The 18,645-nt window shown below is 30.5% G+C and overlaps 1 protein-coding gene across 1 annotated transcript in view; it reads right to left on the reverse strand.

Moving 5' to 3' along the window:
- Positions 1-4,600: 4,600 nt before the first annotated feature.
- The window catches only part of Sb (serine proteinase stubble), a 131,837-nt gene continuing 117,792 nt past the window's right edge, over positions 4,601-18,645 (reverse strand). Inside the window, exons 8-9 of the mRNA XM_088200034.1 lie at positions 17,134-17,431; positions 4,601-5,172 (exon numbers count right to left, since the gene is read on the reverse strand). Of these exons, the coding sequence (XP_088056160.1) occupies positions 4,888-5,172; positions 17,134-17,431 (583 nt within the window). The 3' untranslated portion in view covers positions 4,601-4,887. The remainder of the gene's footprint in view (positions 5,173-17,133; positions 17,432-18,645) is intronic.

Raw genomic sequence — 18,645 nt, forward strand, 5'->3', positions numbered from 1 at the left:
ATAACGTTCTCAGTCTATGTGACCACAAAACCAATTTAGAGCATTCGCATGATTTCTCAGCATCCATCATTGATCGCCAGATTTGTGGTTTGTATTGTATCCAACTGGGTCTACGGTTAATCCTAGGTAGTTCAATCTGAACAACAACTACAAATCCGACGTTTGTAGAGAAGAGAAAGACAGGAAGCGGCAGATTCGAACGATGCCAACTTTTCGGTTAACTGCTTTTAAGCCGCGCTCGAGACGTGATCTAAATTTCAAACCTGAAAGCGCGGAATAAATGACATTTCGGCCACCCTGTACTGTCGGCCAGCCCGGTAGATTTTCGTGTCGATTTACGCAGATGAGAAAATCCACTGACTTTTCAATGTGGGCAAGAGGCGAAAACTCGGGCCGGGAACTTTGGCTTATGAACTTGTCAATGGGTTCGAATATTGCGTTTGTTGTAGCTAAAGAGAGATCGTAACGTTGATCCCGGTTTGAGTTTGCCGAAAATATGCCTTTTGACGGCTTCCAAACGTCAAATTGAATTTATCCAGGAACAGTGAAAGTCTGTCAATTCAGATTTTGTTTGAGAGTTTTTTTATTTCATTCATCAAAGTGCGAGAAACATCCATTAGTTACATTATTTACATCACTGTTTTTTTTTCTTTGTGTATTATAAAATAATTTTTTTCATTGAAATTGCAAATATATAATAATTATATTATCATATTGTACAAGACAGTAGTACTTAAATAGTGGTCGGCAAACAACGAATTAAAATGGTCTAAAAATATAAGTATAGTATGTATCGCAAAAAAAATAAAATTTTAATATAAAAATAATTTATAATATCTCCAAAACACTTTTATAAAGTTTTAGCATACTCACCATAGAGTCTATAGACTAAATTCTTTACATAAAGTTCGCGAGCGCTCTAAAAAAGTTTAATCGCACTACTGATAGAATTCTGACTAACTCATAACTTGACATTCAAACATTTTGATTTTAATGCAAATTACAAATTTTATTCGCCCGCTTAACGACAGCCTTGCAAAATTTAACGTCGTCGATAAGAGCCGTAAAACTTGACTCTGAGAAAATTTTAAACGCACTACTAATAGAACTCCGCCAGTTCCACAACTTTGTAATATTTATTTATTTTATTCTTTTTTACAAATTGAAAATTGTATTTTATGCAATTTTTGATGACTTTATAAAAATATACGTAACGTAGCTTTAAAATTTAAAGATAAGAATTATTTTTACCTTATTACTTTATTGGTAACCGTCAAAATGTATAATTGCCTAACTTGTGTTAACCATGTTACAGTCAAAGGAAAAGCAATGTTGTGGTTTAAATGTACAAGATTTAATGATTCGACATTTTGATAAATGGATGGTTTTTTCATCATTTTTTATATCCATTTAGTACTGAATGTTTGTCAAGTATATTAATATATTGTTTTGCTAATAAAATTATAATTTTATTATTAAATATCATTGTTTTTTTAGTTTTATGGTATATGTACATTGTCACGTTTTATATTATAACATAACTTGTTTGAAACGACTTCGAATTAACGTTGTTTTATTATTGTATACCCAACGGCTCGACTCTGACAATGTGTTATTGTGTCAATTATTAAAACGCGGATTTACGACCCTTTGAAAAATGCCCATACTCGACGTTTAATGTGATTCGATGCCCATATGTGGCACATGTGTCATAAAATACACATAATTTATTATACTATATATTATCCAATAAAACAATGATAGAAAACTTGTGCATGCAACATAAACTAGAAGCTGCATAATATACGATTCAATATCATTCAGAGTTTAGTTTAACTGTCAGTTGGTTTTTTGTTTACACGGAAACAAACTTAAAGTGTTTTATTTTTTTTTAACAATTTAATTTCTGGGCACGAAACCAAATTCTCCTCTCGGCCAAGGTAGAATTTTAAAATTCGAAAGCTCTTAGCGCCGTGCGAGATAAAGGATAAGAAGGGATGAAAAAATACGTGTATAATAATATAGTCAGTTTTGGCAGTAAAACAACAACGTTTTATTACAAAATATACATCGGAAATAATGTTATTCAAGAACTTTTTATACATCGCAATTATTTTACGAGAATTGATACAAATATATAATAATAAAAATGCTTTCTTTTAAATAGATATAAATTAATTATTTATTATATAATACAACACTTAAATATATCACTGGAAAATATATTTGCATATAACTTATTATACTCTTAATAAATAAATGTATTATATATAAAGGTGTTATTGTAAATATAAACTATATATAGAATGTATGCATTTAAATTATATTATTTTTTGCTCTTTTTATATAAAAATGTGGCAAGAATAATAGGCAAATATATGCTCTGATTAATATGTACAAATATAGATATTTATTATTTTAGTATATACAATATTTATATTCAATTAAAAATTATTTACGAAATTCGCTATAAAAATTCTAAACATGAGTGGTATAATTGTATCACGAGCTAAAATTTTAAATGTTAATAAAGAGAGCATTTTTCAGTAAGACAATAAATTTTAATGCTTTAAATATATCCAACAGTTCAATCCTACTTTTAAACAAGACAATTGATATTGAATTGAATAAAATTTGTACTTAAATTGAACGGAACACAACGTATCGTTTGCTTTCAATGTAGCAAGATTTTTATTTAAAGGTCTGGTGTGAGAAAGAGGTGTATTTAAACTTTTTAATAAGAGTTAACAATTAAGACTTTATTGAAGCGAAGCAAACGCTTCGTAATGCACGACTTTTTTAATAAATATTTAAACTTAGATTTTAGCTTTGTAGCAAATTTTGTGTATCGTTATTCATATATATTGCTACTATTATGCATATTTTAACCGGCAAGAATATGTATTCTTGTTTATTTTATAATAATTTAAATTAACAATATTTTATAATATTCTTTAATAGTATATACAAAAATATTCTAGATATTTATTTTTGGGGTGAAAAAAAATACATTTTTATACGCATTCTGTGATTGATAGGGTTTTTCCGCATACGCATTTTTTGTGAATATCCAAAGATAAATCCCAGCGTGTTCATATTTCTCGTCCAGATCTCGACTCTTTGAAACAAAATGGCGTGACACGAAATGAAACCTCCCACGTCGCATACAATTTATTTTATTTTCCTCGGAAGCAGAGGCTCGCCCTCGGGGGCAGGGCCGCAATCATGCCACGGCGGATATTTTATAATCCGCGTCTCTGCTTTCTGCGTGTCCACGACGATAATCCCTCTTTTGTCGTGTCGGTTCTGGCACCTAAGCCTCCGATTGTTATTGAGCCATTTTTTCCTCGACATTGCGCCAAAGTCACTCGAGGGTTAATCCACTACTTTGTCCTCGGCTCCTCGTCATTTCTTTCATGTGGCAATCGTTATATTTTATGGATACGATAATACCGCAGCGTGCCATCCAGAAAAAAATCCAGACCTATATTATGTCAGCCTACTCAATCCTTAACATCTGTATATATGTACATCTTATACAGCGATGGGTTAGATCAATTTTTGATACTGCATTTTCATTCTTTAGGGTTCGCCATTAATATAAACAATTGCTACTTTTACAACCATTAATGTAATTAAATACTATATCTCAAAATGAAATCCATAAAATAAAACAATAAGACGATCCTTTGGTTTCTTTGCCCCAATGATTGTGAAACATTATAGAAATTTAAGTAAAAAAGTGTTGTTAAAATATCAACCATTCCGAAACTGGAATTCTATAAACTTAATAAAGTAATAAAGATCTTATAAAGTACTTATATTATAATCAAATTCATTTAGCTATTTTTTATCCTCCAGTTGTAAAATAAATTGTGAGTACTTTTTTACATATGGTTTTAAAAACATAAAATAATAAATAATTTGACCTAGAGACTTTTGATAGTTATTGTAAAAGACAATGAAATCGGATTTAAACCCGTAATATTATTTAAAAGTACAGTAAAAATAGTTGATTAGAAATCTATGAGAATTCATCTGAAAAAAAAACATTTGATAATATAAATTTATTGAATATCTTAAAATATTGAAATAATTACCAATGCGCAGATTTTTAATTTAAGTTTTAAATAATTACCTAGATTTCATTTCCAAAAAAAAACTATTTTTATATTTTTAAAATCTAAATAAAATTTTAGAAGTACATTATACTTTATTACTTTAAAAAGTGATGATTGGATTTAATTTCAAAAAAGTAATTTATTGCTAGTAAGTTCCTAATATAAGTAAACAGATTAATCTTTAACATAATAATGAATCTCTAACAATTTTGGGTAGTTAAGTTAATATTTAAGACCAGTCTTTCTAATTTTAGTTAAATGAAATTTATATTTATCGCATTACAAATGGCTGATATTTTAAAGACATGTTTCAAAGTGTTTTTTTACACTTGTCAACAATATCACTCTTAAAAAAATAGACTAGTTATAAGTTGAGCTTAATGTGCGAAAATAACATTATGCAAAGTTTTTTAATTTAACACATTTGTGAAAAGCTCTGGCCCTTCAATCTTACAATATCGCTTATATTGTTCACTAGCTTTTTTGCTGTACCCTTGTTTTATTCCATTGCTCTGACGTGCTAATTTAAGTATCGAGTAGCGAAAATCTACAATATTAACCCATCTCACAAATTACAGTTATAATACACTATATAAATAAAAATTAATTAAATTAACAAATCTTTGACAAATTACCGAATCATCAGTCATACAAAAATATAATATGTATTATAAATCTTTCTCGTCCGAATAGTATATCACAGTTCTGAAGGCATAATTTCTCGCGTGTGTAGCACCATCGTTTCACATTCACAACGTATACCGTATCACGTGACAGTCTCGAGTATCCAAGGCACAAACTTGGATATGCGAGTGCAGACTCCAGGGAGATTAGCTTCGGCGCATCCGATGCCCCAGCTGATGATGCCGGCTAGGAAGTACCTTCCGTCTCTGCCTCGCACCTGTAGGGGACCTCCAGAGTCTCCCTGACAGGAATCCTGCCCACCGCGCTCGTGACCAGCGCACAAAAATATCTCCGGTATGAACTCGTGCCTACCGGCTCGCAGGAACATTGACTTGCATCTGTCGTTGGACACTATCGGAACTTGGACCTGGAAAGATAATACAAAAATATTAACTCGATAGTTCAAAATCTGAGTTATAAGCGCTTAGATAAATTGTTGCAGATTTGCAACACCATGCATTTAAGGTTTAAATAACATTATTTTTATCTTACTAATTTGAAGCAAAAGAGACCTAATTTTTTTTCTTTTCTATACAAAATTGAACAAGTTTTACTTATATTTTTTAATTGTAAAAAATATTTAAAGGAACACTAAAACTCTCACAATTGTAAACATGAAAATTCTTTAATCATATATTTTTTTTAAATGTATTGTATGTCAGCGATTCTCAACCTGTGGGGGGCGCCCCCCTTGGGGGGCGCGGCGTTACTACAAGGAGAGCGCGAGTATATTTAAAAACAAAATTAAAACTTTGTTGAAGGTCAAATAAAATAAATTGTATAATTAAAAAATGTATATATATATATTTAAAATAAGAATACAGTTTATAATTACATATTAACAATAAATAATTTATTATATTTATTATTTAAGTTTATTAGTATGAAACAAATACCAGTTAAATATGTTACTGTTATTAATTAATGACTTCCTTGAGCCTGTTTCTCATTGCAAAGTTTTTGAAATGAAGGAGTAATACCAGATATGGATACCCTAAGTTCTTTTTCTATATTTAGTTGTGATCTGTATTTTGTTTTCAACGAAGCCCCCGCAGAAAATCCGGTTTCGCAAAGATAAGATGTTGAAAACGGTAAAATTATTTGGAAAGCTCTTCGTTTCAATGTCGCAAACTCGTCATCAAAACCAGCCCAAATTTCAAAAATCGATTTCTTATTAAATTGTCTTTTGATTTCACTGTTTGTTGTAAAATCAATAAAAGTTTTCTCTTCAGAAGTCGAGAGACCTTGTGGAACATTGTGATATGGGTCCCTAACCCACTCGTAACTTGCTAGAAGTTTTTCTTCAGCAAAAAAAGTATTTTTTTTAATTTTTTGCTAGCATACTTAGATGTTTGTTTATAGTTAATAAAATCATGTTTATATATACTTCTTCGGTTTTCTTTGTATTTACAAATTCATTTATATTCGGAAACATTTCCAATTTCTTTTCTTTTAAATTTCTAAGCTACAAATCCAATTTTCTACAAAAAGCATTGACTTTATCATTTGTTTCCAAAATATATGTATTTGTTCCTTGAAGTTGAAGATTCAAGACATTTAACTTCTCAAATATATCGACTAAATAACCCAATTTCATAATAAATACAGTATCTCAAAACATCACGGCTTCTTGTCGATTTTCTTCTTCCAGAAAAATACAGATTTCTTCTCTTACTTCAAAAACACGTTTCAAAAACTTCCCACGTGATAACCATCTAGCTTTGCAATAAAAAAGTAATGCTGTATGTACTGATCCCATATCTTTACAAAGTTCAGAAAACATTCTTTATTTTAAAGGTCTCGTTTTTATATAATTTACAACAGTTACAACTGTAGATAACACGATATTTGTCTGTGGATCACTGTGGATCATGCAATGTGTCCAGATACACTGTGAAGATTTTTGTTTTACTAGTGTTTGCATGCTTTGAAATCTTCCAGACACTGAACGAGCACCATTGGTGCATATTCCAACACAATTTTCCCATTCAATATTCGCCTCGTTTATAAAATTATCCAAGATGGTAAATAAAGCAGTTGATGTTGCCCTTTGCTGTATCGGTTTGCCAAAAAGTAATTCTTCTACAGCTGATACACCATCACAAAAACGTACATAGGCTATCAAATGAGCATCTTTATTGTATCAGTTGCTTCGTCAAGTTGAATTGAAAACAATTTTCCACGCAATTTTGCAAAAAGCTGGTGCTGTACATCTTCAGCCATGTCACCAATACGACGAGCAACTGTATCATTGGAAAGTGGAATAGATTTTAATTTTTTTGCAAAATTTGGCGTTGGTATAAAGGGTAGGGATAGACGTATACATTACTGTGCATTTATAGCAAACAGTCGCATTTTACCAATAAAATTAAATGTACGAAGATCGGACCGTTTTTATTATGACACTATAATTTTCGATAGATCAAATAGGAGGGGGGCGCGAGAATATTTACGTTGGTAAACTGGGTCGCAATAACAGAAAGGTTGAGAAGCGCTGATGTATGTTAATAAATTATTTTTAGTAATTTACACTTTGAATTTTACTTCTGTTTTTTTTAAATGAAAATAATGCATGCAATTTTACAAGCATAAAAAAAATTTGATTTGCGTTAATTTATTTTTATTCTGTTTTTTAACTCACTGACAAAAAAGTAGTGAGTTAAAAAACAGAATTTTTTTTTAACTCACTCCTTTTTTATAGCGTCCAAAAATAACCAGTTTAAAATAAATATATACTATATACTATTACTATATAGTATCTATTTATTTTTTATATTATAAATAACAGGTGCTACTAAGCTTTCAACGCCGACGAGACGGAATTTGTGTTATAACAGATTTTATCTCAGACTCCGTTCTGAAAAAATGCAAGTCTGGTCTTTTAAATCTTCTTCGATTTATATTTAATTTAATTTTGGAATCCTCTTGATTTTCAGAGCTGTAAAAATTCTCTAAGATCACCCTGGTTTATAAAAAGGGTGACAAGTCACTGGTCAGAAGCGTTGCTTTCAGCATCTACAAAATTATTTAAAATTATAGTATCCAAATATATTTTTATTCTTTTTTTGTGTATACTTCTCGAACAGCAACACCTTGAGATCCATAATTTTCAATCAATTATAAATAAATTTTACAGTAATAATAAAATACGCGAAAAACATTTATTATATATACCGTTGTAGATTTAAAGCTTTCAAGCATAAGAACATCGATTCTAAAACATGCGCTGTAAAGTTTTCATCGCAGCCTTCGAAATTGCAAACTTAAGCGTGAAACACATAATCCCCGTGTTGTGTTATTAATAATAAATGAGATGCTGGATAATCTGGCTTGTGCATCACAACCTTATAAACACAGCTATGTCACGCTTTCGCAAGTTATATTTAATTATACCCACATAAATATACACATATCAGGCGAGAGAATAGTGTTGTGTGTTAAAACGCACACGCCTAGGTATAATATTCCAAAATTTATTTATACACTAATTTATATCTTGGTCACGTTTTATAATTACGCAAAATAATAGAGCGGAACCGGTCGTGGGTGGGGTGGGGTCCCTAGGCCCCAGCCCTAAATCAACGTTCTTAACTGGTCCCTCGTGACTCGGGAGGGTTTCGCGGAGGCCGCAACTTTCCCGTCGACCGTAAAACGGATTTAAGTAGTAAAAATTGTTGGACATAATTTGCGAAAAGATATTTTCCGCGTCGCCATACATTACCGCGTTTGTTTCCAGCGATCCGGCAATCTTTTATAATGTCCCCGAGAGAGTTTGCCCTCGGGACGCCGCCCGAGGGCAACGATGCTAACTACGATGTAATATAAAAGTTAAAGACAAACCGTAAAAAGAAATAAAGTCACTCGAATAAGAAAAAATAAACAAAGACTCGAAAAAATAAATCATATTTCAATCAAGAAATCTCATGGATTCTAAAGGACCACATATACAAGTATAACAATATTTTTAATGCAATTTAAACGCTATATTGTAATATCATATAATGAAAAACAGCTTACAAAGCATCTAGGCAAAGACTTTATTTTTAGAAAAAATATTAAATATTATTTCTACAATTAATATAGAAAAGCGAATTTAGGCATGTACTAATAGTTGAAGCAATAATTTTCTAATATGGTTTAAATCGCCATAACTAAGTAATATATTGAGTATTCATGCGCAAACTGTTGATTTGGAATACCACACGAATGATTTTCATCAACGCCGTTTTGAGATAATATATTACATGAACGCTGACGTGTTAACATTATTAATCAAACATGAAACTGTATTTGAAACGTTCATTACTGCAAATTTAATGTTTATTAATCAAATAATTAAGTCGTAATATTTGTGTTACAAAACAATTCTAATTACATCATATAAATATATTAATATTTTACATAATACAGTACTCATTACCAATAATTAATAAAAAATGTTAATAAAACGCTTAATTGATTTGAATTAGAGAATAGATGGCTATTTAATTAAACTATTATTGCACATATTTAGAACGACACAAAATTGAATTGCGCTAATTTTGCCCGCCTGTGCAATTTAAACAGAATCCCAAATAATGAGGTTCAAGCCTCATTATTAGGTCACATGACAATTGTGTTAGGTTTATTATTCACTAAATAATAATATAATAAATATTCATAATAGCCTCAATAAAAAATAAAATCAAAAACTACTACAATACAATAAATTGTATCTCTTGTAAGTGATTTTATTTCACGTTAATATTAATAGTTTTAATAATTCAATGGTAGATCTACAGACTTAAAACCCTGGAGACTCGGTTCTCGCAGCCTAATCGAATTTCACCACTTCAAATTTATATTAATAATACAAATAGCTGCAGAATTTATTTGATATTTTATATTGTTAAATACATATAAAATATACTCTATGAGGTAAATAAGCTTGTTATTAAAGTATTTTCAATACCTAATATGTACAACCTAGCACAATTTTAATTATTCGTCACGATATTAAAATTAGAAAAAAACTACGTTAAACTAATCTGAGATTATCGAGCGGAATTATAAATACATTATAATCACTTATCCAATCTCCCAGATGCGATAGGAATTTGAAAACACTAAGGTCTATATGAGATTTAAAAGTCAGGTCTTTGTTAGCAATTTTATTGTGCTGGTTAACTTTATTAATTTAAAAAAAAAACAGAAGTAACCACTTGTCATATTTTATATTACAGCGATACTTTTAAAATATCATTAATTTTAATAAAATACAAAAAAAAATCTACGACTACTTATTTTTTTAATAGTACATGTGTCATTTATATCGATAACATTTAAAAAATGGTACTTGTACTCGAAAATCGAAATCATAATACGCATTAAAACTAGTTTTAAATCAATAAATATATTTTTTAATATTATTTTTATTCACGTTTTAATGTCCTGTGCATTATTATGTTGACAAAAAAGGTATATAGTACCCTAAAAACTAAAATACAATGCGGTGCAGCCCTCAAGAAATAATAATTTGCGATTTGGCGAGAATACTGTTAGTCAGAGAACTGTAAAATGTTGGTTTAATCAATTTCTAACTAGCGACAATAACCTTGAAAATAAGCACATGGATGAGATCCATCTGCTTTTGATGAAAAAATATTAAAAGCAAAATTGATTAATCTAAAAACAGCTCTGTTCAATCCACATATTTAACGATATTTCCTGCAACCGTTTTACGACACCTTGATGCTTTTAAAAAGTTAAAGAAAATAGATAAATAGATAGCACACGATCTCGTCATTTTAGTATTTTGAAAATACATAAAAAAAATATTATCTTGCATACAAAACGATGCATTTCCACCTTCTGTGCTTGTTTTAAATTATCTGGCGCAAAAGTCGGACTTGAACTTGAGTTCAAATCAAAGAAACGATTATTGGCTTTTTCGCTTTCATTCGTGAAAGGTCAAAAATGTTTTAAGAATCATATTAACTGATCGCCGTCTTTTATTACTAAATTATTAATGTTGAGCTCAAAACTCAATATACTATGCACAATAATGTATCTTAAACATAATATACGATTACTGCGTATTTTGTACTGTACTGCGTATTTTTTCACAACAAAATAATAAAGAAATATTTCAGCAGCATCTAAAGTCGGTTTTGATTGGAATAATATGTTTTTGCATACTTAAGTTGTAACAAAGGATTCATTATACATTTTTTCCGCTTTATAGCCGTTTGTGAAGCGCGAATGCTTATTAACATAAGCATTTTCAAGACATGATGAATTTAACCTTACATTGCAAAGTAAAACTTGTCTTATTACCGACCTGTACTCGACAATAAAAGCATTTCGAGGAAATTTTTTTTCAGCTACATATTTGTATGTAAAGCTAAACAGCTTCACATACAAATATGTTTTGCTATAAATAAAAGGAGGAAAGGTTTTGTTTCTACTTGAAATTAAGTCCAATAAAAAAAAACTTCAGAAAACCACAAATATTTTTACTTGCTTGTGAATGTTTTTATTCAATACAAAATAGTGCTCTGATTTAATTATTATTAATGCATTCCTCATCAGAATTTAATTTGCTAATTCCGGTATAAATATATAATTTAGTAAACAATGGTTTTTAAAGATTTAATCTATTTTTTTATTTTTTAACCCAAATGAGAATTTTATTTTTTAAATTTAATTGATGTACGGAATAGTATAGTAAATGCGGAAAAATTGTATGCTGTGTTTTTCTGACCCTTCATAAAGAAAAGAAATATTTTGCCAACCGTCCAGAAAACCGGACAAATTGCAAGTAAAAATATGCCCAGCAATTTTCCAAAACGCTTTCAATCATATACGTACATGTTTTTCTTTTTGTATTTTACAAATATATAAATTTTCCGCTAAGCTTTCGTACTGTTCTATCTCCCGAATGCGACTAGCGTAAACCATTAACCCAAACAAGTTTTATGCTGCAGTGTATGAAGTTACGCACATAAAGCAGTGGTGGCGCACGTGCGGCACGGGGGCGCGGTTTAAAAATACATACATACGCCACGTTTGAATTTTATGCGGAGAACACACAAACGGCGAAATGTTAAAAGCACCCGCTGCTCCCGTGCGGGACATCGAAACTGTCGCATTGTTACGTTATTACCGTAACACGTAAATATGGCGGCGAAATATTAACAAACAACAATAACGCTGTCCGAAATTTACGACGCCGCCGATACAAAACGAACACGTCCCGCGGGACGTGTCCCGCTTTCCGGGACGTGGGCCGCGAAATTTCCCGCGGGACAGCGTAAACGCTCGGCTCGGTAATTAAAATATACTTAACGGACTAACGATCGGTTCTTGTTGGCTTGTTGTGACGATGATTAGAGATGCGTAAATTTTTAAGATTCTTGAATATTTTCTGGACGGTTTTTAGTGTCTCGCATATATAATATAATGGGAATTATATTGATTCGTCATAAATTACCGTCAATAAGAATAATGAATTTATTAAAATAATAATGTAATAAATACAAAAAACGTCACTGCAAGAGAACTAATTTCAATCGCATTTCACATGATGGTATCAAACTTAAAAACAACTTTCAGCATTGGTTATGCTGTTTTCTGTAGCTAGTTAGATGCCAAAATAGCTTTTAATAATAATAGTCAGTTATATTTGAGTCAACCTCCCTTTAAAACCCAGATATGCCCAATGTCCCATGGGTAGGTCACTAAACTTGTGTCACTGTTTTTTATAATTATGACGTTTTTATTACTTTTACATGAGTCAAAACGTGAATGAACTCATAAAAAGGGTCTAATAATAAATCCTAAGCAATAAAATCCGGAATATTGTTAAGTATAGTGTTGTTTGTCGTCTGTTGAAGTTATGCTGTTTTTTTCGCGTCGAAATTATTGATAATGAGTCGTCCAAAGTGAGTTTATTTTTATTATATTTTTATAAAATAAATGTTTTAAGTTTATTATTAGTCTAAGCAAATAGTTTCTGAAAGTATTTTGTTTATTAATACATCGGTTATTGTAGTAAATTGGTACCAAACATCGTTGTCCTACACATGGGACAGTGGGTAGGGGCTTTTTTATTTTTATTTTTTAGGAATATGAAATGACACAAGATCGTAGAATATTCGAGAAATGCAAACCAGGATAAAAGTATAATTAATATACTGCCTCCGATAAATAGTTGTGAAGATATAACTGACGAAGATGATGGAAATTTAACTGATGAAGATGATGGAAATAAAGATGAAAACACAATAAACAGTCTTTCTACCGGCCAACTATTGTCTGAAGGTGAACAAGTGATGAGAAACAATTTTAGTGATAGTGATAGTGATTTTAACGTTCCTTTTTCCATTATTTCTAAAGAGAAAACCAAATTAGCAAGAAAGAAGAAAAAAATAGTTGAATAGAAATTAGCTGATATTAGAACCTACATATGAAAAATGGCCAAATATGCACTTTTTAAATAATAATCTAAGTCCGATGGATATTTTTGTCTTATTTTTTGATGGTCTTATAATTAAATTATTTGTCAATGATTTTATACTAGGTATTCTCAAAAAGAGCGTAAATTTATAAAGGTATCCTAGCCAAATGACTTCAATCGATACAATGAATTTATGGGTGGAATAGATCGTGTTGATCAGAACGTAAGTTTATATAAAACATCTATAAGAGGAAAAAATGATATTTTCCCATTATTACACATGTTCTTGATACTGCAGAACAAAACGCATGGCAAATTTATAAAACAACGGGCGAAAGATCAGATCATTTGAATTTCTGTAGGCGAATTGTGACCAACATATTAGAAGGATATGAACAAAATTCACAACATGTAAAAGGACGAGTATAAACGAGAAACGAGAAAAATAATATTGACATACGATACGATAGAATGGACCATCTTATTATAATTCATCAAAAACAAACCAAATGTGCACATTGCCACTGTAAATGTATGACAAGGTGTAGAAAATGTAATGTTGGATTGCACACCAAATGTTTTATCGATTACCATAAAGCAAATTTTTAATTTTTTTTAATATTTTTATATATTAAAATTTATTATTGATAATTTTGTGACAATGTACATATTAACAACTATTAAATGTGTTGTAATATATGAAATATCTTAATTTTTTTATTATTTTTTTAATACCCCATTTCCCACTGACCTACAGGTAGGATGGCACTTTTCCGGAAAACTAATGGCGATTAATTTTTTTTTTATTTTTTTTATTGATTTTATATATCTATAAAGCAAATTCATTGATCAAAATAAAATTTTAAGAGAACAAAATTTCCTGGGCATATCTGGGTTAAAATATCTTGCTTCACTGCTTTTTAAGCAAAAAAATCACTTAGACACAAAAAGGACACCATAAAAAGTTTTAAAAAATCGTTTCACGTGCTAAATATCCATGAATGCTAAAATAAGTTTCTTGAAAAATCCCTATTGTGCACATTTATGACGCGCTATGTGCAGGTTTGTGCGACTCGGTGTCAAACATTAGGGTTTGGGGTTTGGGACGGAGCGAACGATATATTTATACCAATGTAAGATATACTGTGATTGCTTAAGCAGAAAATACGATAGGATGTTATCCCTAAATTTAGATTCTGAGATCATTCTGGTTTACACGACGTACGTGCTGGCTATCACATCCATATTCCACCTTTGCAGGATTCGAATGTGTTCAATTACTATCAAGAGACTGTTTTCTCCGATGACATAACCTTTGCGGATATTAGACGCCCATCGAAGACTTTTGTTTGTGAATAAGCTTGATCATCCTTAGTTGCCAAGAGAATATATATGAAAGGGTGCAGTTATAATATTTATTTATATAATAGTATTTTCTTATTTTGAAAAAATCAAATAAAAGTAACCATTAAATCCATATTTTCCTTTCAAAAACCATAAGTAACTTCTGCAATGGACTCGCTTGCGCTTGAATGGGGCTATGAATTAGATTTAAATCGAATTTTGTATTGCACCATAATATTAAATTGGTTGTGCAATACTAACAATTTTCTTATTAACTTTGAAGTATCGTAATAAAATATAACTCACAACGTAACCGGATAAATGTCTAAAACTATGAAAAAAGTTTCAGCAATATTAGTTAAATAAATCTTAAGTTATAGTTTATATTTTAAAAAAATACTTGTTATTGATATATGGTCAAATATTTTTTTTTTTTTTTTATTAAATGTTTATTTCAAAAATAATTTAGTTTTATACAAGTTATAAACTACATGTTTCTGGCTTTTAGCCATTATCATGTTTACAAGCGAAATTACAATAGTTTAAATAAAAATAGAGGCAACAATATGCAATATTTAATAAGTAAAATTTAAGGAGAAAATACTAAAACCTTTATACAATAAGAAAAAGAAAATAAAATAAATAAAATATAAGATACATAATTAAAAATAACACTTACGAACTGGGGCTATTGAAGTCGTGGTTACAGATTTGCTATCAAAGCATTATGTGCTTAGGCATTTTATGTTTATACTTGAAATTTAGTGTGACTTTGTCATAGTTACCAATTTTTGCAATTAATTTATTATTATGTTCACGCGAGATATTTTTGTAATAATTTATCGTATTAGTAATAATGTGATTTTTAATTGTAGGTATAGAATATCGAGTGTGGAGTTTCTTTAAATTAGTATAATATGGGGTGTTATAAATTATTTTTACAGCTTTATTTTGAATTACTTGTAACTTATTAAAATTATTTTTACACGTATTACTCCACACTGGGCAAGCGTATGTTAATATCGGTCGTATTAATTGTTTATATAATAAAATTTTGTTTTTAATCGTCAACGCGCTTTTTATGTTAAAAATGGGTCTCAGAGCTGAAATGGCGGCAAGCCCTTTAGACCGTACTTCTTTTATATGCTTTGTATATTTTAATTTAGAATCTAAGTGAAGACCCAGATACCTAACACTCGTTTTCCATTCAATGTTTTTGCCCTGCTCGGTTTTTAAAGGCGGAGGCAACGGTTGCCGGCGCATCGTAAAAATGGTCAAATATAATTATATGTGAGCATATAGCTATAGTAAAATTTTAGTAACTTAAGTACAATAATAGATAATTAACTTTAACTTGCAACTTTACCCTCATTCACATTGTATTTTACAATAATATTTTAATATCATGTACTATAAAACTTTATTTCATGTACTATAAACATGCATACGTAAAACATTGTTTAAGTACATACTTATCAAAAAATACGTTTCTCAAATTTCTACAAAATACAAAACCAACGTAAACCTCATCGTCATAGTGCTACATATATAGTAAACACGAAGCGATACACTAAAATGTAGAATATTCTTGTGAGCCGCCACACGAACGCAAAATATTTCAGAGCTTAAATTCCGCTTGAGAAATCGAAAATTTACACCAACGTTCATCGTACAATAAAAATTGAAGTAAACAGCAAATCGACCGCAGCGATCTATTTTCAAATAAATCAATTTCACAAATCCTCGTTTAGCTAAATTATAGAATAATGAATTTTGTGGAAAGCACAAGCGACAACTGAAGCTTTAAGCCTCCGGGTCAATTACTTAGTAGGCGAGTTAACGTCTCGAAACGCGAAATTTGATTTGTTATAGCAAATTCGTTTACAAATGTTCGGAATGATATTATTTTTTCATGTTATAGGTTAAGTTACGCAATAACTTACTCTTTACTAGGTTTCGTTTTGTTCTCAATTATATCATATTATTCAAGACAATGTTTTTTGCTGAATTCTTTTTGATGTTTTGCTTATGATAATATAATAATATTAAACTCTCAAGTCAACTTTTGTGACATATAGCGATTAGCAAACACAAGTATTGTAACTATGTTGTATTATCATATTGAAAGCAAAGCGTATTGCGTATTAAATCCGCTTAAATCGAAAAGGTATTTCGCTAGGATTATGTCGTGACTATATTAATATTATAAAAGCATGCTCTTTATCTGTTTTGTAATAAAGTAAAAAGCACATAACAATAAATTTGTTTAATTGATTTTTAAAATCAATTAATCAAGTATTGATTTTAAAGAACGGCTTTTAGCATAAAAAAATTCCCCATTCCAATTCTATCCACTGATTTAAAAAACATATTTTAATTCTTACATCACATTATTTTGCAGAAGCCACCATAAGTAAAATTAATTTAAATAATGGTATTGGATCATACATATGATTAATGCAACATTTGCTAAACATCACATTATAGACAAGTATTTATATTCGTCGGCTGAAAATATTAAGTGTGCAAAAATAGTAAAGTAATTACCTCTTGCAGTACTGAAGGTAGCGAGCCTCCCTCAGAGAGCCTCCCCCATCCGGTGACCGTAGCGTTCTCCCCGACCAGGAGATCGTCGCTGGCAGGAAGGCACACGGGGCTGATGTGGGGGGCGAAGGCTACCGGAGACTCCAGCCTGACGAGGGCCAGGTCGTACTCGTACGTGAAAAAGTTGTATTTCGGATGAACGGCTTTACGGGCGGCGCCCCTCTCCGCGTAAGGGTAATCCTCTTGAACGTTTGAAAAGTCGTACTCACCCACCCTTATGCGGATCTGCGATAGCAGCAGGCTGAAAAAAGCAATTTAGAACATTCATTATGTGTATCACTATTTCAGTCACTTTCCTGTCATCTATCAACGCTTAGTTGCTAAAGTACTAGACCCAAAAAAATTGGGTTCCAATTCGGCTACAACTTTTTTTATCGGTAGTCAAATAAGTATATATTATATTTTATATAAAAAAAAATTAAATAATAAATTTATATATAGTCCACCGTCTGCTTTTTAGTGTCAGAAAGTGACATATTTTTCTTGATCCTTATTCACTATCAGATTATTCATACAGATTTTTAGTACTAACCTCTAACAAACCTTCTCAAAAGAAGGTTTGTCAGAGGTTAGTATTAAAAATAATGTCAGACCTTGAATGCTCGGATGATTCAGCTGATTTATTTAAGCGATTGTAAAGAGTTTTTAATTCGAATATTTCTCAAGGGTTCAACTTGGTCCCTCTGCTTTTCTAGTTATTTATTTATGAAATAAATACAGCAATAAATTTTCTGTATGCTGATGATTTAAAATTATTTAAATTTATCTTATAAAATTATTCAAATCTGTTGTGAACTCCTGTGATTTAGATTCATAGCCATCAGATTATTTTTCCAATCTCAGTGGAAACATTTTGTCCAGAGAAACTTCCAATAAAGATCTCGGAATCACTTTTGAGAGCAAGTTGAATATCTTACTATACATAAACGACGTCTGCGGTTAATCTTCTAAGATGTTCGGCTTTCTTTTAGGAACCCATATCACTTTGATGAGTCAGTTATTTGCGTCCTATATGACACTTTTGTTCGCTGCATTCTTGAATCTGAATCTATAAATCGTAATTTCCAAATAACCAAATACTCTTAATTGAAAACTTTCAGAAAATATTTTTAAAACACCTTTATAAAATGAAATTTGGTTGCTGTCCATTTCCAACGCTCCCAAAAGAAATTCAGATGTAATGACGAACTGACAGCTCTCAACAGTTTCACGTTTTGTTTATAAAGGTGAAGTACAAGAGCGGTTTATTGGCTTTACAGACGTTAGCTATAATATTGTCACGTTGTAAATATAGTTGAAGAATTTCAAATTCAATAAAAATTGCTTGGACAGACATGATAGGGCAAGTATAATGAGCAGGCATAATAATGGTTTGCAAACCAAAGTACTTGAAGCTTATCCATTGGACATTTTTAAACATTGTTTTTACACAAATTCAGACATTTATTTTTTTTT

The sequence above is a fragment of the Plectrocnemia conspersa genome, unplaced genomic scaffold (genome assembly GCF_051122295.1).
Source record: "Plectrocnemia conspersa isolate PC_06_02 unplaced genomic scaffold, ASM5112229v1 ptg000012l, whole genome shotgun sequence".
Classification (NCBI taxonomy): domain Eukaryota; kingdom Metazoa; phylum Arthropoda; class Insecta; order Trichoptera; family Polycentropodidae; genus Plectrocnemia; species Plectrocnemia conspersa.